This window comes from Fusarium flagelliforme (genome assembly GCF_020744385.1).
Source record: "Fusarium flagelliforme strain FIESC 12 MPI-CAGE-AA-0113 chromosome Unknown B0J16scaffold_5, whole genome shotgun sequence".
In the NCBI taxonomy this organism is placed as follows: domain Eukaryota; kingdom Fungi; phylum Ascomycota; class Sordariomycetes; order Hypocreales; family Nectriaceae; genus Fusarium; species Fusarium flagelliforme.
Genome location: NW_025763507.1, coordinates 2,241,777 through 2,263,226, shown reverse-complemented (window position 1 = coordinate 2,263,226; position 21,450 = coordinate 2,241,777). Strand labels below are relative to the sequence as shown.

The 21,450-nt window shown below is 49.8% G+C and overlaps 5 protein-coding genes across 5 annotated transcripts; 2 read left to right on the top strand and 3 right to left on the bottom strand.

Annotated features, from left to right (window-relative positions):
- Nucleotides 1-47: 47 nt before the first annotated feature.
- B0J16DRAFT_356766 (LrgB-like family-domain-containing protein) lies at nt 48-1,856 on the top strand (the record flags this gene model as incomplete). The annotated part of the gene is made up of 4 exons (XM_046129496.1): nt 48-98; nt 148-378; nt 430-541; nt 592-1,856. 4 exons carry the CDS (start codon nt 48-50, stop codon nt 1,854-1,856), a joined length of 1,659 nt encoding a protein of 552 aa, XP_045981426.1.
- Nucleotides 1,857-4,776: 2,920 nt separating this feature from the next.
- Nucleotides 4,777-6,576, bottom strand: B0J16DRAFT_270119 (uncharacterized protein; the record flags this gene model as incomplete). The annotated part of the gene is made up of 1 exon (XM_046123532.1): nt 4,777-6,576. The coding sequence occupies one exon, from the start codon at nt 6,574-6,576 to the stop codon at nt 4,777-4,779; it is 1,800 nt and encodes a 599-aa protein (XP_045981425.1).
- Nucleotides 6,577-8,888: 2,312 nt separating this feature from the next.
- Nucleotides 8,889-9,939, bottom strand: B0J16DRAFT_321749 (linker histone H1 and H5 family-domain-containing protein; the record flags this gene model as incomplete). Its single annotated transcript, XM_046125651.1, has 5 exons — nt 8,889-9,035; nt 9,090-9,528; nt 9,613-9,635; nt 9,798-9,824; nt 9,883-9,939. The coding sequence occupies 5 exons, from the start codon at nt 9,937-9,939 to the stop codon at nt 8,889-8,891; spliced, it is 693 nt and encodes a 230-aa protein (XP_045981424.1).
- Nucleotides 9,940-12,371: 2,432 nt separating this feature from the next.
- Nucleotides 12,372-16,232, top strand: B0J16DRAFT_158882 (uncharacterized protein). Its single transcript, XM_046122175.1, has 4 exons — nt 12,372-14,023; nt 14,072-14,510; nt 14,566-15,785; nt 15,840-16,232. The coding sequence occupies exons 1-4, from the start codon at nt 12,656-12,658 to the stop codon at nt 15,927-15,929; spliced, it is 3,117 nt and encodes a 1,038-aa protein (XP_045981423.1). The 5' UTR covers nt 12,372-12,655; the 3' UTR covers nt 15,930-16,232.
- A 1,695-nt stretch (nt 16,233-17,927) lies between these two features.
- Nucleotides 17,928-19,493, bottom strand: B0J16DRAFT_158872 (uncharacterized protein). The gene has a single exon (XM_046122174.1). The coding sequence runs from the start codon at nt 19,230-19,232 to the stop codon at nt 18,204-18,206; it is 1,029 nt and encodes a 342-aa protein (XP_045981422.1). The 5' UTR covers nt 19,233-19,493; the 3' UTR covers nt 17,928-18,203.
- Between the last annotated feature and the right edge of the window lie 1,957 nt (nt 19,494-21,450).

Genomic DNA, 21,450 nt, shown 5'->3' with positions numbered 1-21,450 from the left:
CTGTATACGCTCCCTCGTTCAGGCATGATAATTCTCATACCTGCGATATGGCAGTAGAGTCTGGCGATTTTGTACAATTGGCCCAGGCCATCAAGCTGGTAAATTCAGGATTCTTCAAGAGAACACACTCACTAACTGTCGATCTAGGCTGCCAAGAACAACAGCTCAAAACTCGTGCGCGCTTGGTTCTATGTACCATTGGGACTTACAGTGATACTCGCTGTCTGCTTTGGAATTGATTCACTATTTCACAAGTTTGATGTTGCGTTTCCTGCTTCTGTCACTTGTATGATGTTACTCTTCTGTGCTCTTATCGCCAGTGAGTCATTATTGGGGACTCATAAGACAAGGAAGTTGATCAATGTCATCGACGTGCCTGTAAGTTGGTACTTATAAAACTGCTGATGTTCTCTATTCTTACTTGTTTAGGCTGGCTGGTCACTTCGGTGGATGGGTGTCTTTTTCACACCATCTTTCGTCCTTCTGCCTTTGAGTCCTCCAATTGGGATTACTGAAGTCATGATCATCATTGCAATATTCAGTAAGTCATCAACCTAAAGTAATAGGCAGGACTTTTTCTAAGCTTCACAGTCATCGGATTCTTTGTCATGATGGCTTTGGCAGCCTGGATCACCCGTACTCTTCAACTCGCCCTTGGTGCTTCAAGACAGTCCAAGTCTCAGCGCGCCGAAGAACTCGGTCGTCAAACTCCAGACATTCCGATAGGTGAGATTCAGACTCCTGGAGTCTCACGTCGTACGAGTGTTTCTCGTGCTGATTCGCAGGTACCTCTTGTGTCTGTATCAGCGCCGAATTCGGAGCCAGCCTCGGTAGCGCCATCCCGCCCTCAGACTCCACCACAGTTAAGACTCCAAGAGCATCACCATGCGAACGGCAACGCTCCAGAGAACGCGGTTGAAGCTCTCAATCCGCCTACTGTTCTGACACAGATTCCCTTACCGCCCCCCAAGGCCGAGTTGTGGGCAGCGCGAATATCAGCAAACATCGATGTGGCAACGTTCATGGGGCTGTTCTTCTTCATAGGTATTCCCCTTTACTATTCAACCGGTTATGCCATGCCTGTTCATCTGGCTGTCAACATTTTGGCATGGTTTGGTGCGATGGCCATACCATCCAAATGGAAGCAGTACCTTCATCCAGTCCTTGTATCGTCTCTTACAACAGTGCTCGTTGTATGGGCACTCGCAGCAATCCGCGGTGACAGTTTAACGTCAACACTTTACGCATATCGTACTGGCGAAAAGTACATAGAGCTATGGCGCAATGCAACACAGAAGCAAGATCTTCTTCCTGGTGCGGGCGATGTCTTTGGTACTCTTCTCGACGCCAGCATTGTGGCCCTCGCTTTGCCCATGTTTCAGTACCGTCGTGAGCTTCGCACGCATTTTGTCTCCATTGTCATGCCGAACATTGCTATCAGTATAGGCTCGCTACTCGCATACCCGCCTTTGTGTTACGCATGCGGCATCTCGGCAGCTCGCAGTCTCGCATTTGCTTCACGCAGCTTGACTCTCGCGCTCGCCGTCCCCGCGACTGTGAATCTCGGTGGCGATGTCAACACAGCAGCTGCCTTGGCTATCATCAGTGGAATTCTGGGTGCCGTGCTTGGAGCAAGGATATTACGTTGGCTGCGAGTTCCCGAGGATGATTATGTGACTCGTGGAGTGACACTGGGCGTTAACTCGAGCGCCATCGCAACGTCCGTCTTGCTACGAACAGACCCTCGAGCTGCAGCTTTGTCGAGTTTGTCTATGAGCCTTTTTGGAACAATCACTGTTCTATTTACTTCGATACCACCTGCAGCAGCATTCGTACGAGGACTTGTTGGTCTATAGGCAATATTGTAGGTATTGGTCCGACGCCACGTGCTGAACTATAACTTTATTCTCATATTTATTATTAGAATAGACTAGATCTGAAGGATTATGTTATATTATAGACTGATAGGTTAGAAACGCAAGTTTCAGCTGATTAATTTCAATGCTTGGGAGATCGAATGTACAATCCTCGAACCTCGGTCAACGATCAACGATCAAACTACCGGTACTCTATATGGGTAGTGCGCACTACTTATCACATTAGCCGGTTGTACACCGTCGTTTTGCATGAAGTCCCATGACCAAGACTCCACACGATGTCGTGTCGCGTGGCACATGCTAAACAAAAACATCCATTCACTGTCAGGGACTCATTGAACAACAGAATTCTTGGGTATAGTAGCCAGTGGTGCAGAGTTGTTCCATCGCTAAACTCACAGACCTCTCCTCCATGCCCCATCTAAGCCGTAAGCCAAGAACGAAAGTGAGCATATACCGTGAACGCCGCCATGAAATTCGTGAGAGCATAAGTCGTAAAAAGTGAAAAGTAATGGGATAAGAGGAAACCAATGGGCAGCACGGCCTTGTTGCAGAAGTGTCGGCTTCCGAACGGGTATAATCATGTTGTGACAGCCGAGTTCCAAGCCCGGCCATTTCCCTCAACTCTGCTTTATAGAGCCTGGGCACATCAGTACGGGGACCATTTACATCAAGGAGTGTAAGCAGACGGGAGCTTACCTGCCATTCTACATCATAGCAAGGTGAGGTACCTTGCAGCTGTAGCCCAGTGCGTCATTTGCTAAATGCCCGGTTGAGCCTCGTGGTAAGCTGGGTTCTGTGCTCTTTTGCCTCGCTGCAGACGCCGCATTCACCGCTGACCACCTCGCCAGTGACGCGCGAGACGTATTTGCCGCAGATAGCGATGCATGGTGAAGTCCCCACGGGTTGTTCGCCCACACGGCGACCGCAGGCTTGGCAGACCAGAGTCCCGAGGTTGGAGTAGCACATTGTGAGTGATTGAAGGGACTGAAGAGAAGATGAAGATTTGTTATGAGTCCAGTGAGGGAATCAATGTGATGGTATAGCACGGAAGAAGCGGAAAGATAAGTGGAGAGCCATGTAAGTGCAGAGAGAGGCCGAGTAGACAAGTCTTAGACACAGAAATGTGAAATAACAGGGCTCAAGAAAAGAAGCATTGGTCAAAGACGGACTAATCAACAAGGAAAAGAAAGGAGAGGAGAGGAGAGGTTAAGAGGATGGGTCAAGTGTTGGTAGAGGAGATGGGGAGATGGCGTAATTATAGAGCGATGGGAAATAAGACGAGCGAGGTAAGATAAGGCGAATGCTACTTTGCCAGGTTAAGTAGATCGCTAAGTAGTAGGTAGGTAGGTACTGTCTGTCTGTCTGTCTGTCTGTCTGTACCTTGATTAAGGAACTGTCTCCAAGTAACAGTTACATGCCCATAAAGCGTGACACAACCCGAGCTGCCGTGTCGTGTCGTGATGAGATAATGAATGAATCGGAAAGGATGGAATCTCTTGAATCAATGTACCCATCGTCTCTCTCCATCCACAGAAAGCTCCGAGCTCTCTATCTCTACCTAGACTACAACTCGAGCTTAGTCTCTACCTAGCTACCATTAGAACGGAGCCGTTGAAAAGAGGGGAACGTCGACTTTTGCTTTCTCATGGATCCATGAGGGTCCAATGCTTATATCAAGGTATAGTCTAGGTAGGAGCGCTTGTCCAATTCAGTCTATTTTGGGGTTGGTTGCGGTATATATGCCGAAGTATGTACCTACCTACCTAGGTACTGTATTAGCCGGTTCACTTATTTGAAACTTGATATCAACCTATGGATAGGTATTTATAATACAGTACTTTAAAAGATGCCCTGTAATTTGTACATTTGTCGTGCTTTGGCCCTCACCGACTCCCTCCCTCTTCGCCCTACAAACGAGGCGGTGATGGCTGTTTGGATGATCCCTGACGCCAACCAAGCTTCTCGAATAAAAGAACCCTCCATCTCGGTGCGCCCTTCTGCCAAAATTCCCCTAGTCGCAGCGATCATCGTCGGGTCTCCAATCAGAATATGAGAACGACACCAAACTTACCCCTCCCTCCGACCTCTCACCACGTTGATCATATTGCCCAATATGACATGGCACAAACAAGGTTGACAACCACTGTAACTCTACTGAGACAAACAGTCTAACAATACAGTAGACCTGATCGATAGGTAGGTAAATTCCAGCCACTTGATACTGTCTATCAACTTGGTATCGAATTTATTGATTTGCCTCATTCTGCTTGCTTGCATAAATCAGCACATACCTACCTATGCGCTGTATAAGCATCCCATCTCACAAAGGTCATCCGCCATGGTTGTCACGGATCCTTCGGGGTTCAGACGCCAAACCACAACTAACTTAGCAACCAGCATGGGGTCCCTGACGACTCACATCTATGTCCACCGGTAGACAGAGTGTGTGTGGCTATGGCTGAGTAGCACAATACCACACAGCACAACACCACCACTACTACTACTACCACCAAATCCGAGATGCACAGCCAAGCATATATTTCAAACTCAGTCTCATCATGATCGTCAAATTTCTATCCATTCATTGTGCGAGACTTTCGAACGCCTGTCTGTATCTGCCAACTCGACCCCGGGTCACTCCTTGCATCATAAGCTGCTTCTACAACATCTTGTCCGTACAGACATAAGAATTGAAACCAATCACACAACTCTATCGTGCCAGAGTCCTGTCCATGAAAACGCCCGCATAATTACACATCCGTATAATGTTCTCTTCATCTTCAGATCGCAGTAAGACTGGAGCTTCAACTGCATGTCGCCACGCTCTTCTTTGTACAACCATCAACGCATTCAGCCGTCCTTCCATAGTAGACCTCTTTGTCGTACGTATTTTTCATCATCCTAGTTTCCCCCTCAATGCATCTACCTCCCTTTGAAGGGCATCAAGATCTGCTAGAATGTCAATACTTTTTCCTGGCTCATTCGTCGGCTGGGGTGACGTGGGACCCGAGCCGGCTGTCGCCGTAACTGCTTCGGGTTCCTCCTCGGCAACTTGGCTAGTTCCAGCCTTGCCAGCTCCATCGAGGCTTGTTCTTCTGGGGCCATCTACACTGCCTTTACTGCTGCCTCGTTGCCTTCGAGGAGGCGGAGGTGGGGCCATCTGATTGTGAGGTTTGGCTTCAAATGAAACTCGCCGGCTGCTGCTGTCAACACTTCGAATGCTGGCAGGCCGCCTGACAGAGGTGTTTCGTGCGGGCGGTGGTGGAGGAGCCCAAGGCTTGGGCGTCGCAGGTTGATGATGTCCATCTCGAGGAGGGGTCAGGTCAAGCGTTGAGGCCTGACGTAGCTGGGATGGAGTCGACGTCGTGCTCATATCAATATCCAGAGACGGGGCTGGAGAGGATGACGATTGGCTCAAATCCGTAAAGCTGGAGGACACACCTGACGGTATTTGGGTGGAAGGCTTTGAGCCATGAGATCTCCGTGGCGGTGGCGGAGGAGCTGCGGCCTGAGAATCTTGACGCTTATGTTCCGGCCGAGATCTCATTGATGATGATCGCGACAGGTTCTCGTCGTTCTGGGAAAATTGTTGTGAAGCATTTGCCTTGCTCTCTGCCCTGGCATGCCCTCTTCGCGGGGGTGGTGCTGGGACTGTTTTTCGACCAGCTACTGGTGGTTCCGGCGATGTGACAGCCACATCAGCCTCAGCCTCTGGAACCTTACCAGCCGCTTCGTGGTCGAACGGCGACTCGGCTTCCTCCTCCAGACTCCTTCGGGTAGGTGCAGGCGGAAGCGGCTTGTTCATATCTGATGGTGACAAGATCGCGAGAGCTTCTGGGGGTACCTGGCCTCCCACCAAATTCAGCTTAATGGACTTTCCATGTCGTGAGCTAGGCGGTGGCGGCGGCTTCTTATTGTTTTTTAAACTAACTTGAGCCGACGCACTTGAGTCCGAAACACTCTCTTGGTCAATATCATCTTCTGGTGAGTCGGAAGCGTCTTGAGACATGAGCGATATCTCCTGAACTTCGTTGCTGAGATCTGATGCATCCTTGGGAGCATCCTGCGATAGCTTGCGAAACATAGAAGGGCGGTCTTTCGCGTTTCTCTCTGACTGTGCCACGGCCGAGTCCGAGTCCGAGTTGCCCGTCATGAGTAAGCGCTTGAAAGAATTGACGTCCAAGGATCGTTTGACTGTATTAGCAGCCTTTAGTGCATGGCCTTCTTCTTTGCGCTCCTGCTCGAGCTTCTGTTCAGCAACAGGCGAATCGAGGTCTCGTAGTGTTTTGCTGAAAGGATTTCCCGCAGCTTGACCGCCAATCGGAGCTTGGCCACTGGCAGCAGCCGCTACCATCTCGCGATCGCTATCATCTGTGGATATCACATCGAATGGATCGTTTTTGTTTCGCTGGTTCCCAGCATATTGCGCAAGAGAAGGGGCCGTGACTGCCCATTGCGGAGAGTCGGGGGATAATGGCGGGGGTGAAAGAACCCGGACCTTTTTGGTGACCTTGGACTTCTGATCAGTCGCTGAAGTGTCAGCTTGCTGGAAGCTAGTCGAAGGTGGTGGAGTAGATGCTGTTTCGAATGAGTCGAGAGCTGGGAAGCGGGCAGCAGCAGAGGATGTCGAGTCGGGAAAAGTAGCTGTGTCTACAGCAATGGCGGCACTCTTGCGAAATGGATTGGACGATGCCATGGTGAACTTTTTGCGCAGGGCTTCGGGGATCTTATTGGCGTGTCTCGTGTCTGTTTGTAATAATTCGGGCTTATCGTTGCGTCACGCGGGGGATTGATGAGATAATTTGATGCGATAATAGGTCAAGGCGCATGCGAACAGAGACTGCCCGCCATCTTCGGCACAGCCGGGGAAGTACTTGATTAGGCGGCCACGAAAGGAAACCGAGTGGAGGTTAGGCGGCAATGGAAGCGACGGGAAAGAGCGCAAGATAGAGACGAGGCAGAGCGAGATGTTGAGGTCAGGTAGTAGTAGTAGTCAGTGGATGATTGCAAGTTGCAGTTGAAGGTAGCCTTGTAAGGGAATGGCGTTGCATTGAGGTGTAGCACAACACAGCGCAGTTCAGGTAAGCAGTAGCCTTGGCCTCGGAACGATCGGTCGGTCAAGAACTGGAGGGTAGGAAGGTACACAATGCAACCTGGTCTGCTGCCTGCCTATAGGTACAGTACCAAGCCAGACCAAGGTTTATCAGTCACTGGAGAATCTGGCGATGCCACTGTAGATGCGTTTTAAAGTGGGCTGAAGTCGTCAGCGCCTTCAGGGCTCTTGCGTATTGGATTGGATTGGATTTAATCGCTAACGGTGCATGGGCTGGGGCCAAGACAGAACGAAAGGGAGAGCAACCTGTAAGGTAGATCGAGTGAGGTCACTTTCAGGGGATCCCCTCAACCGAAGAAAGAGAAGCCCGGGATCTGTGCAGGGAGTGATAAGAAGGAAGACTGGACAGTCAGACTTGATAAAGTCAAAGAGGAAGCGGATGGGCGATGATCCTGCATTACGAGCATACAGTAGAGTCCGGAGCACGGGCCATCCAACTTTAGAAGCTTACAGTTATGTACTGCCCGTACGAGGGGCAGCAGCAAGCAACCACTGACGTTAGACTCCATTTCTCCCCCATATCCATAGGTAGGTACAATATAACGAGGTACGTATCTCCATAGCTCTGGCTTCGGCAATCTGGGTCAGAAGCAAGTACAGGTACGAGCGTTTAAGCTTCACCTCTAAACCCAAGGCACGTGAGCTGTGACAACAATACCTAGGTACCTATAGCTGAAATGTCCCATTCCACCCCTCCTACTACTATGTAGTTCTGAGCATCTAAGAAACGCTAAACATGTATCTTGCTGGACTGTACGGATGCAGTACAGTGGTTCTTAGGAAACAGTCTATATGGGTATTAAGCATCTAATGAGTCCCCTCACCAGGTTTGAGGATTCTCGTCCTGAATTCATCATGTCAGAACTCTTCACCAGGGCATCAAGTGTTGAAGATGACTTGTCCTCCTATAAATAGACGCCGTGGGTGCCAACTCAAAAGCTTTGTGGTTCCACTTTTCTCGACTACAACTCATACCAGCTCGTCAGCAACACATTCAACCACCAGATGGCGGCTGGAGCCAACACCTCACGCAGCACAGACGACACTTATACCAAACATCTGGGAATGAGGCCCTCCTTCAGGATTCCAGCTCTACCGTAGTCCATGTATTCTTCATTCTTAAATGTAATGTAAACCTGAGAGATCATCAATTGTCCGACTTACACGTATAATCAAGTTGACGCGTAAATGCAGACCAAATTCTCGGCTGAAATACGTCCATCCATCTACTAGGCCCCTCAAGACCGCCTTTTCTTCTCCTATTGTCTACGTGACTTTGCTGCCATCAGACGCTTGTGACCCATGCGATACCCTTGGCAAGACTGAGTTGAGACACGCTTCATTGCTACCCACGTCAACAAGCCCTAAGCCGGCGCGTCAACCATGCGCACGCTCTGTAATCGATCACCCAAATGGCCCGACAGTTCAAGAATTCAGTCGTATCGGTAATATTCATTGCGTTCTCTCTAAAACAAATAACTCAAACAGCGACAGTGGTATAAACCGCATCTCTCCCCGTGCCCTTCTTCGCCCACGTCAGAGACTTTTAGCCCTCTCCGTAAAAACACGTCGACCTTCCAGCGCTCGCATTGTCTCAAAGCCCGACACGCCTAATGAAAAACTGTCATGCTGTATGGGATATAATACAAAGAGGCATGATCGTGTAGAAGTGACCCTCAATTCGAGTGTACCATCTCCAAATCTTGAGATGGCTGAGGATATAAATCATACACACGCGATTTTTCGCGTACGTGCGCAAACAAACAGCCAAATAATCCCGCTCCAAACCAAACCATCGAAATTCCAGTAGCCGTACTTTCCGTGCCCTCGCCATGAACCGATCCTTTAACGCCGTGGTCGTCATTAATTAAAGTTCAAAACTGATTAGCGTCAGATTACGCCTTGGCAGCAGCAGCCTTCTTGGGAGCGGCCTTCTTAGGCGCAGCAGCCTTCTTCGCAGGAGCTGCCTTGGTGGTCTTTGTGACGCGACCAGCCTTTGTCTTTGTCAGGGTAGTCTCGGGCTTCTCGGCCTTGTCGGCGGTCTGTAACGAGTGTCAGAGTTATGAGAGTAAAACCATCAGTACATCAGCACACACCTTCTTGGCTGGGGCAGCCTTCTTGGGAGCAGCGGCTTTCTTGGCAGGAGCCTTAGCAGGAGCAGCCTTCTCGGCCTTCTCGGCCTTGTCGGTTGTCTTCTTCTCGGTTGTCTTCTTCTCAGCGGCGGCCTTCTTGGGGGCAGCAGCCTTCTTCTCGGCTGCGGGCTTCTTGGGTGCAACGGCCTTCTTAGCAGCAGGCTTCTTGGCGGCGGGCTTCTCAGCACCATCCTTCTTCTCAGTGGCCTTCTTGGCTGCGACGGGCTTCTTAGCCTCGGGCTGCTTCTTGGCAAGCTTGGTACCACCGGAAGGACCCTTGGGCTGCTCGAAGACGCCCTTGTCGACACCAGCCTTCAACGCCTTGTTGAAGAGGGAGTCAAACATGTTGTCGGTGACATTGAGGGTGTTGTTGGCCTTGACATACTTCTTCAAAGACTGACGGCTGTATGGCGAGTCAGCAACTGGAGATAAACAGGATGACAACGCAGAAGCATTGCATGGAGAATGGAAATAAATAGAAGCTTACCTAGAGCCCTTTCGGTCTTTGAGCTGTTAAAAGAAAAAGAAAACGCGTTAGCGAATAAAAATAAGAATAGAAGGCAGAGGCAGCTTGGATGGCCGGGCGCGTGACGATAGCTTCACCCGCGACCAAGAGGCAAGGGCGCGCTGGGGAACGCGCTGGGGAACGAGGAGCTTTCAAAATTCACATACGTTGACAATAGCATCAGTGATCATGTCCTACAGTTAAGGTGTTAGCAACTCAATCCAAAATACTGCCACGAGTGGTTGAGCTCACCTGATAGCTGGCGTGGCCAGAGGCCTTCTTGGGAGCGGCGGCGGCTTTGGGAGGCATTGTGACGGTTGTGCGAGTTTATGTGACTTGGGTAGAGGCAAGTAGTATATGCTTTTGGGACGAGAAAAGACGCGATAGCGACAAGTAGGACAATTGAAGAAAATGGTAGATATTTTAATGAACAGAGTAACAGGGAACAGGCAGTATCATCTCGTCGGGCGCGTGGAGGGGACGGGGCATGTTTATATATTCGGCGGGGGCAGAGCGCAATCAGTAAACCTAGGTAGGGACGGTCGCTCTTGCTCGCTCTAGTGTGTCCCGCGCTCTTACAGCTTCGCGACAAGACTCCCGTCTCCTCTCCCACCTGTGCCTGCTAGCCTGGGCTGGGTCCACTTGCCTCAGATGGGAGGAGGGGCATTTCTCGGGCGCACGCTTAACACCCGTTGGCATGCGATTGCACAAAACACTGCACAGGGTCAGAAAGATCGTCATAAAACACATGAGCCTCGTTATTGCCTTGTTCTATTGGCTGAAGCTCTCTGCATAACTAGGTCCAGCCACATCCAGCTGGTCAGATTTGGGGAGATGCCAAGCCTGGACCCTCCAAGATATGGCACTTAAGAAAATGGGGCACCAAAAATGCCAAAATCAAACCTGGGCAGTGGCCGATTTTTTTGATTGGTCAGTCCAGACATCACCTCGGGTGAGGTGTACCTCTGTGTGATCTAGAGTCTGGCAAAATGTGAGCGCAACTCATGCCCCCGAACATCCATTTCCTTGGACTCTCTCGCTTCTTCACACGCCGTCTTTAACGAGATGAATCAGTCGATCTCTTCGTCTTCTTGCGAGCTTAGGGCAATCTTTTTCGCTCGGAATAAGGTGGAGAATTATTCAAGTTATTGCGCATGATAATTGAGCCCTCGCTCACCCTGGAGGACCGTTGAGAGACGATTGAATGAACCATGCTCGTTGTCGCATTCCAAATTACGACTGATAGAAGAGTATTCTTGCTTCTGTGAAGCTTCTTAATGTCTTGATAAGAAAGAGCGACCCCAATAGTGTACTTTTGACGTTGTTACCATGTCATCCGACTGATGTGCAGCTCGCATCGCGCAAAGTCACTCTGAAGTCCAAATCGCACCCTCACGCGTCGCATCTGAAGCTATCCGCATCCCACCACTGTCTAATCATCAAACCTCTATACACCACATCATGGTTATAATTATACTTTTTTGGGCGCTCAAGTGTATACTGATGCAACTCGAGTACCTTTTTTACTTTTTTCTGTTGAACAAAAATTCCCCATCGCGTCTTGAGAGAGCAGAGATGTTGCATCACGACTTACATGGTCGGAGGCGTCCAACAATTAATGTTGGATGAAGTGATCTATAACGCGCCACGCCCATACGTGAAACTTCGAGCGGAAGCGAATACTTTCACAGATAGGAAACTCACTTATGATAACAGCTCAAGGCAGATATCCAACTAATAAATGTCTGCAATCCGTTATATCAACTCCATCTTAACAAATGGCGCAGGCAGAGAGTCAGTCAGTTTTTTGGTCAGATCAGCCGTTGCCATTTGTCATCCACAAAACAACACGCAACTATCTTATATGTGTTACAGGCACTGACGAGAAGTATAGAAGCTCTATATCTTTCTGAGGTTTAAAATTATCAATAATTTGCGCCTTGTCAACCCTCCGTCACTGTCGCAGCGAACGCGTTACGTCAGGTGAGGGGCGCGATGTGATATCGTGATAGTATGTGTCCATCGCAGAATTTCGCATTACTACAAATACTGAATGATTTAGCAGTCTGTGTAAGGTAAGTTACACATTTAATTAAGCTCAAGTGGTCCTCTGTTTCTGTTATTGTTTGTCAATAGGTACCACGGCAGTCAACGATCAGATCTGAGGTGGCTAAGGTAATGAATGCCCTCTACCACTATTGTGAGAATGATCCGACTGCAGCATCTTTGTTTCAAGCTCCAAGTAATTATATAACAAGAGAGTATCGACCTATGATATATCAGGCGTATCGACAAAATAGTCGGCATCAATCTATGTATGTGTGTGTGTTGAAAGCCGTTGTACTGAACTGAACTCATTGGTTGGATGACGATGTCATCGGGGTAAGATGGCGAGTAAGGAATTCGGATAATATGTCGTTAAACGTGCAGAATATTGAGAAAAGGTCAAGGAGTCTCTCCAACAGAGTCAACATGTTCATCAATGAGTATTGCTCGCACTTGGCGCAGCTTACGTGCTACTTATACAATATCCAAGGTATTCATACCCTATGGCTTCACTTACACATCAGGCTGGCAAGGATGCATCACATGACCCACTTGATAGTTCACAGTGCTGATGTACAGTGTGACAAAGTACCGGCACCAGACGCCTTGCCAATCAAGGTAAGGCGGGATACGGAACACGATCGCCCAGAATGTCCAGTCGGAAGGAACAGCCAGAAAAGGCCAGCGAGGCAGGACACCTATCTTGCAAGATAGCAGTTCGTTTCTAGTCACTCCTGAAGTTCATGGTGAAGATCTTCACGCTGCAGCTTAGAAGCGGATTCGAGAGATCATGTTCAATTTTTCCAGCATATAATTATTATTGATTTCTCTTTTCCGTGTTCTTGGAGCTTTGCTACACATCATTCTACCTTCAATTCCGTTGCCCCACGTCTCCTTTAACTAGGCACATGCTCGTCCGATAGACAGATACGCACATTCGATCTCCTCGCCCTCTTCGCACCCGAACTTCAACTTCGTCATGGCCGATTATGCTCAGTATCACGCCCTCGGTCAGGGTGAGGCTATTGACCCGAACGACCCCAATCGAACCTCGCAACCCAATGCTCAACAATTCCAACCACCTATCGCTCCTTCACCTTACCAGCAACAAGCATCACCATATGGTGCACCGCAGTATCTTGGAGGTCAGCAAGCTCCTCCCATGACTGGATCCCCTGCGCCAGTTCCCGGCTATGGGTATGCGCCTCCCCAAGCTCAGGGACCTCCAGGTCAAGCTGCACCTCCACAAGATGCTTCGCTTGCTGCTCAGATGGGTGGGATGAGCTTGGGAGAAGGTCACGGCACAGCGAGGAGAAAGAAGAAGGACCGACATGCCTACCACACCGTTGAAGCCACAGGTTCCTCACAAGCTTTCAACGGTATGCCTGCACAGGGAACCTCTGCCACACAATTCCTCGATAGCGTCCCAGGTGGTCCTGGTTTTGGAGGTCAATTCGGAAGTCCCCAGGGAACTCCCCAATTGCAAAATCAGAGCCAGTTTGGCGCACCCGTCAACCCGGCCTTCAGCCCTGGCCCTATGGCAACCCAGCCTTCTGTTGGCGAGGGCTTCGACACGACATCCGTCTCTACCGGCGGACCCAAAGGAGTATCACCTGACGATATGCCCAGTGTACCAGCCTCTCGAGATGCCGTGCAGCAATTCTACCTTAGAAATGTCTACCCGACCTTCGAACGACATGTTCCGCCACCAGCCACGGTCTCGTTTGTTGCTCACGATCAGGGCAACTCATCCCCAAAGTACACTCGACTCACACTTAATAATATTCCTGCGACCCAGGATGCCCTGCAAGCTACAGGCCTGTCGCTTGGGCTTCTTTTGCAGCCATTGGCTCCTTTACAAGCTGGAGAGCCCGATGTTCCAGTTCTGGATTTTGGAGAGCCCGGACCCCCACGTTGCAGACGATGCCGAGCTTACATGAACCCCTTCATGATGTTCCGTTCCGGCGGAAACAAGTTTGTCTGTAATCTTTGCTCGTACCCGAACGACACTCCTACCGAGTATTTCGCTGCAACCAACCCGCAAGGTGTTCGTGTGGACCGCGACAGTCGCCCTGAGCTATGCCGAGGTACTGTGGAGTTTGTGGTGCCTAAGGAGTATTGGACCAGGGAGCCGGTCGGACTGCGATGGCTGTTCCTCATCGACGTTACCCAAGAAGCTTACAACAAGGGTTATGTTGAGGCGTTTTGCGAGGGTATCCGTGTCGCCCTGTATGGTGGCGAGGACCAAGAAATGGACGAAAATGGAGAACCGAAACGTAGGATACCCGAAGGCGCCAAGGTTGGCTTTGTCACATACGACAAAGATATTCACTTTTACAATGTCAATGTAAGTCTGACCTCATTGGTGTCTGATCGTTTTATTAACGTTTTACAGCCCGCCCTGGACCAAGCTCAAATGATGATCATGCCCGATCTCGAGGATCCTTTTGTACCCTTGAGTGAAGGACTCTTTGTTGACCCGCATGAGTCCAAGGATGTGATCACTTCTCTGTTGACTAGATTGCCAGATATGTTTTCGACCATCAAGAACCCTGAGCCTGCTCTTCTGGCTGCACTGAACTCGGCACTTTCTGCGCTCGAGGCGACAGGAGGCAAGGTTGTGGCATCTTGCTCTGCTCTACCAACTTGGGGTCCTGGCCGTCTGTTCATGCGTGACAATGGCAACCAACCGGGAGGTGAAATCGACAAGAAGCTTTACACAACTGAGCACCCCGCCTGGAAGAAGGTTGCCGAGAAGATGGCCGCCTCGGGCGTTGGCGTTGACTTTTTCCTCGCAGCACCATCGGGCGGCTACCTTGACATTGCTACCATTGGTAAGTTATATTCCCGATGTAATGATGGCTTTTATGCTAATTTCGCTATCTACAGGTCATGTATCTGCAACCACGGGCGGAGAAACATTCTATTACCCTAACTTCATCGCCGCAAGAGATAGCCGAAAGTTGTCGCTAGAGATCTCTCATGCTGTGACCCGAGAGACTGGTTTCCAAGCTCTCATGAAAGTTCGATGCTCCAATGGACTTCAGGTGGCTGGCTACCATGGCAACTTCATTCAGCACACATTTGGTGCTGATTTGGAGATCGGTGTCATCGATGCGGATAAGGCAATGGGCGTCACGTTCAGCTACGACGGAAAACTCGATTCCAAGCTGGATGCCCACTTCCAGTCCGCGTTGCTTTACACCACAGCTTCAGGGCAACGTCGCGTGCGATGCTCCAATGTTATCGCCAGTGTCACCGAAACATCTAAGGAATCAGGTGCACGCGAGGGAGGTATTCGCGAATGCCTCAAGTTTGTTGACCAGGACGCCGTCATCGGTATGCTGGCCAAGGAGGCAAGCACGAAGCTGGCGACCACGTCAAGTAACCTCAAGGATATTCGCCATTGGCTGAGCGAGAAAGCTATTGATGTTCTTGCTTGCTATAGAAAGCATGCTGCCCAGCAACACCCCCCAGGACAGCTTGTTATGCCTGAGCGACTTAAGGAATACTGTATGTACCTTCTTGGTCTCCTCAAATGCCGAGCTCTCAAGGGTGGCATTGAGAACTCTGACCGAAGAGTTCATGAGATGCGTTTGCTTCGTTCCATGGGGGCACTCGAGCTGAGCTTGTACCTCTACCCCCGCATGATTCCTGTTCACAATCTGGCACCCGAAGAAGGCTTCGCCGATGCTGAGACGGGCCATCTGAAGATGCCACCTGCAATTCGCACCTCATTTTCGCGAGTTGAACCTGGCGGAGTGTACCTTGTCGACAACGGGCAACAATGTCTCCTTTGGTTCCATTCACAAACATCCCCTAATCTCATATCTGATCTTTTTGGCGAGGACAAGGAATCACTCAAGAGCCTGGACCCGTATACATCAGCTCTGCCACAGCTCGAGACGCACCTGAACGCCCAAGTGCGTAACATTATCGAGTTCCTCCGAACGATGCGTGGCTCGAAGGGGCTTACTATCCAGCTTGCTAGACAAGGTATCGATGGTGCTGAATTTGACTTTGCTCGCATGCTTGTTGAGGACAGAAACAACGAGGCACAGAGTTACGTAGACTGGCTGGTGCATATTCACAAGGGTGTTCAATTAGAGGTAAGTTCTAAATCAACGATTGCAGCTGGGACAAGAATCTAACAGTTTCTGAAGTTGAGCGGACAGCGCAAGAAGGAGGGCGGCGACGAAACTTCCGCAGCAGCCTTGTCAAACTTTGCAGGCTTAAGGCCAGCATACTGGTAGGACCTGATGGCATTATTAATAGAATAGGTTGTTGACTAGCGGTTGTTTATATGGAGTAATGCAAAATCAAAATCCGGTGAAAGAGACAGGGAAGGGAGAAGAGAAGAGAAGAGGAGTGAAGAGAGGAGCAAAGATGTTGAATAGCAGGTAGCACGAAACATATCGACATACTACCGCCGAGTTCCTCTCAATCGTGTCCAATCCGCGCTTCTTCCGCTTTTATTGTTTTACGGTACCTGTCAAACACCCGCTAGTTGAGGGTCACACAGAGACCTGTCCATATACATCGCAATATCACGAAAGTCATGATTTCATTTCATTATTGTGAAGGGTTAGATAATGTCTCCCCCTTGCAGTATCTTTCTTTATCTTTCTTATGTTTTCCATCTGTTCTCATTCTTATTGATTTCGTTCTAGCGGTCAGTCAGATCTGGTGTTACTGCATCTCGCCTCTCTGCATGTATGCTCTGAAACAAAAAGCCCCCACTCCGTAGTTTGCCCTTTATTACCGGCATCCCTCTTCTTCTAACTATCTCCCTCACCGTCTTTACGCCATTGTAGTGCCTCTCCGTGGCAGAAGCATTTGTGATGCAACGCGAGGGTGTGTATGCCGTGTTCTGGTGTCACAATCGAGATATGTGCAACGAGACAGTTAAAGGAGCAAACAATGTGTATATGAGAACGACTGTGGGTCACACGAGGAGAAGAGGCGGTGGAGAAGTGAGCACAGAGATATTGAGGCTTGTGTTGTGCATGGAAAGAATAGAGTCATGTTGGCCTAAGGAAACTTCACATAAGCCCTTGCTTGTGTAGCCTCATCTTATCCATTAGACATACATGAGGTGATCTGCCGCTAGTCCTGTAGTTATGATCTTCGACGTGCATCCGATTTCTGCAGTTGTCCAAGTTCAGTGTAGTCTTCTTTTCCCCCTGCGAGGGGCCGCGGCTAAAGACCCGCCTATCGGTGTTACACGCGACGATATGAGGTGGGCAAGCGTTATATATGACTTGTATCGACGTCGTAGCGTACTGTACTGTGTCGATTGAGAGTCATGATTTCTCTTGCATGAGTAGACAATGGCGACCGAGCCAAATATCTCTTGATTGACCAATGGGTAGCATCGAATTATACTCGATTATTCGAGCAGGCCCCAGCATTCGACCCTGCGTCGCATTAGGCTGCTCTTTCAGAGACAACAACAGCTTGGCAAAATGGTGTCTATTCGATGTGATGGTCTTGGATTATCAGACACCAGGAGTAATGCATCATGCGGTTGGAACTTGTTTACCTACCTATTGAAAGGTAGGTAGGTACGTATACAAGATAGTATCCCTGACATCGTCCAAGGATACCCGCATGCACACGTTATGACAGCATCTCAGGGTTCAGCTGCGCTCGACGGGAGCTGATAGGTGGATCATTCTGGACAAAGAATCAATCAAACATTCATTGCTCTATCTGAAGCAGAGAGACGGATGTCATTAGGGGACGGAGGCCGCCAATCAGCTCTCATAGTTAGGTTCAACTTTGGAGGGCCGTCCCCCTTTCCTCATCACCTCAATGTCACCGCAGCACTTATGAGATGTCACGATATCACCAACGTAGTCTTGGCCGAGTTTGAAACCTTCATTGGCGTTGGAGCCATGAGTAACATTAGAAAGTCGCGGCAGTGAAAGGATGCTCGGTGATCCTGTGTGCAACATGTGGGAAAAAATATTCATCCAGAGCTAAATATATCTGTGATACACTCAACGCCAATACCATTTCTCATTCGTCGTGATACAGAAGCTCAGCAGGCCACTTGTAAATCGGGAATCAATAAGGCGCCAACAAAAATCAACCTCAAACACCAACAAAAAGAAATTCGCCATTTGAATGACAACCCGCAATAGATAATGAAACAAACAGAACAGCCTATGTGACACATCATTCAACTTGGCTTGGCTTGGCCCTTCATTCTAGAGATCCTTGGTCGGGTGCAGAAGAACACCTCAGTCATGGACTCATGGACCCTTTTTACAGCATTCTTTCCTTGCTCTCAAGCAGACCGCCAGGCCGGGCAAGTGCATTTGAGTTGTAAAAAGAAACGTTTCGCGGGGGTCCCACCTAATCGGTTGGTCTCAGAAGAATGAGTAATTGCTCGATCTGTCATGAGCTCTCATCTGAGACAATGGTTTTTGCTTCTGTCTCTCACCCCACTTGAGGCATGTATTCGGATGGCTCTGAGTCTTATGACAGACTTAGCGATCTGTCTTGAGCTGATACAGACCAGTTCATGTTGTAATCATGCCAAGTCCGTATCGTGGATCAGGCTGTCGCAGAACTCGATCTACTTCTGCAGGATCAAAAACATGTTCGAAAATTTGGCGATCAGTAGGGGTGTTGCCATGGCTTTTGCTTGTCGCAGAGGTTGACGATCCACTCCTGGACTTGCCCTTTGAGCCACTTTCCTTCTTGACAATCTCGTCTAGGATGTGACGCATTGTGCTCTGTTGAGGGTCCTCAAAAACAAAGACCACGTAGGCAAATTGCCCCCGAAGCTCGGGATCGAAGAGAAAAACATCTCGCCAAAGTTCCGCCAGCTCCTGAGGAGGGTTGCGGTATCCATTGCCTAGGCCAAAGTCTCCAATGACCACGCGGTCATATCCGTTATAGAGACAGATATGGAGAGCGCCGCGAAGTTTATCGCGAGTCATCTCACGTTCCTCTGCGAAAGAGTATTTGAGACCGTTGTCTTTGAGTTTTGGCCACCGGGTTGGTGGCACCGACACGACGGGAAGGTCATACCAGCTGTCTAGCCTATCGTAACGATCGTGAGGACCGCGGCAAACCACTACAGCATCAGACAAGATGCCACCTTGTGATGGGATAGGGTAGTTGTTTGATTCTGGAGAGTCTGGCCATGGCGTGTTCAGAGTGGCTGAGAGGTTACTTCGTCTGCAGAGTTTCTCTTCATACCCGACGCATCCAGTCTCCCAGTCTCCTCCAGGCCTCCGTTCATTTGCAGCGCAAATGAACGGAATACGCACACGCGGTCCACCCATGGACTCGCTTTGTTGTGTGTCCATATTTGCGTAGGCCAATGCCTGCATGACCGGATCTCCAACATCGATCCTGAACGTGGGTGGTCGTGTTGTAGGTTTCTGACGCTGAATAGTAAGTTGTGCAATAGGCTGCCGATAGAGGTAGGAGTATGGGGGGAACATTTCGCCATAGTTCTTTTTCACTAAGGGAATGAAGTTTCTCTTGGTATCAGCTGCGACTTCTGAAGGCCGCACTCGGCTGGATCTTGGAGGTGCCATAATGATGTTGATAGATGAGCCAGAGTATGGTTCTATACCGTCAAGGCGAGCTCGAGATTGGGTGTTATCAAGACGCCGAGAACAAGCTAGAAGGGTGAATATTCAGTTCAATAACTGAGCCGACAAGACAGAGTAATACGAGTGAGGGGCAATGGTTAGACAAGGATAGAAGAATGGCAACTATAAGTTAAGGTGAAGGGCGGCAGGTTCTTATATGCATGGTCGACCTTGAGTCTGAAAAAGCAACATGGCGGAGGAAACTGTCACCAGACAAGACTCAGGATCTCACAGTCTGATTGACTGACTACCCCGGGGCAAGCGAGAAAGGGAAGGTATGGACACTGGGTTGTGTGACCCAATATGTTCAAGATCTGAACCACTTGTTTAGAAACAGACTCGGCCTGAGGCGAGGTAACAAGCCAAACAAAGGGCAGAAGGGAAAGAGAGACCAACATCGCTTTATGGGTACGGTACGGCAAGACCTGGGTACTAAAACAGGGTCACATCGCTTGACGACATGTCCTAGCAGGCATATAGCTCTACTACAGACGAATGTAAGGATGTACAAGCTGCAAATAGCACAGGGCATGCAGACAAAGCAAATGCAGGGCCAGACGAATCAAGAAAGCCACAAGCAGGGACCAGGTAAAAGCTCATCGAATTGGGGGGCCCAGGAACTGGGAAGCACGTATCGTAGTCGGCCGGGGATCGGTGCCGCGTCAGATCGTAGGTACCATCGCAGATGTACAGTGCAGTAGGGGCACCGGCATCCAAGTTGACGGAACCAGGGTGGGCTACACTGAAGCTCGACTGTCGGGAACCGTGGAGCATCTGCAAGATCTCACGGGAACACAGACGGCGCCGCCATCTCAAAGACGGAGCGAGCAACCACGCTGGTTGGGCTGCTTGACGACCAGGGCCATAAAGAAAGACGGTCTTTATCGGCGGGTTTGAGACACAACTGGCCGGGACATTGTTGCGAATCAAGATCTGTGGCACCCTTTCATCTCGCCTGGTAGAAGCTTGTGTCCAAGCGGATACCCGGGGTGGTGGACCAGAACCAACACCAACATCAGTTTATGGAGGAGACAAGATGGATGTGTGAGATGAGACGAGATGAGATGAGGTGCGGTAGTGGGGTGCTTGTGACGAGGAGGCTCAGCTGCTGAGACTGAGGACATGGAAGACTAAAGAAACCGCATGTGCATTGGCAAGTCTGACGGCATTGACCTTGTCGGTTCGTTACGAGCAGAAGCAGGGCTTGGCTGGCTAACCTCATCAAGTACAGTTCTGTGCAGGATTCCACATGTTGGGCGGAAACTGTGCGAAGTGCGCAATCGATCGGTTCAAGATGTAAGACATGTAAAACCGCATAAAACCCAGTCACGATGTTCAGGCTGAGACAGGGCGAGAGCCGGGGGGGCGCTACCGTGCAGAAGGTTGCGGTGTAGGCTTGCTTTTTCCAGGCCCCGAATGATGTCGGGATCAGACTCTTGTCGAAGTGAGGAAATTGGCAAGTTCGCATTTTGGCTTTAGGCTAGTCGAGAGGAACACGCTTGTTTCGACGGGGTGGGCTGGTGTCTGTCTCGTCAAGTCGTGTCTCGTGAGAAGTGCAGACATCGAGTGTGAGTGGGCAGAAGCGATGTGTGATTGGAGTGGTTGACGAGGGCACAAGTCCATCATTGACGACTTGTTTGCTTGATTTGACTTGACTTGTTCTGATCTGAGCTGCCACTGCCACTGCGACCGCGACCGCGACTGCAATCCAATGCAGGCATATTGTGATGTGATAGCATGTTCCTGACTGAGGCTGAAGCCCAGCCTGAGATTTAGGCGTTGTTAGGGTTAAGTTCAGGTCAAGACAAGACAGGACAGGAAGATGTCTTTGACGGGATATGAAACTATGGCAGGAGCCTCCTGAAACGTATGTGGAAAGGAAGGATCAGTGATATCCCTTGCTCCGTTCCTTCCATTATTACAGATTGAGGATCTAGTTGCCCGTTTCCTAGTCAGCACTTGCTTGCTTTGTTGATGGGCAGGAGCTAAGTATTGGTATGTATCTTGGCCATTTGACAAGGGAGGTGCGACCCGGTACCATGGCTCGGGACATGGAACCTGCCTTATCAGCTCCAGCTCCAGCTCCAGCTCGGTTCAGCTTTGCCTCCTACCTAGAACGAACTGCAATCTATAAACATCCATGGATACCATGCGCACGGAA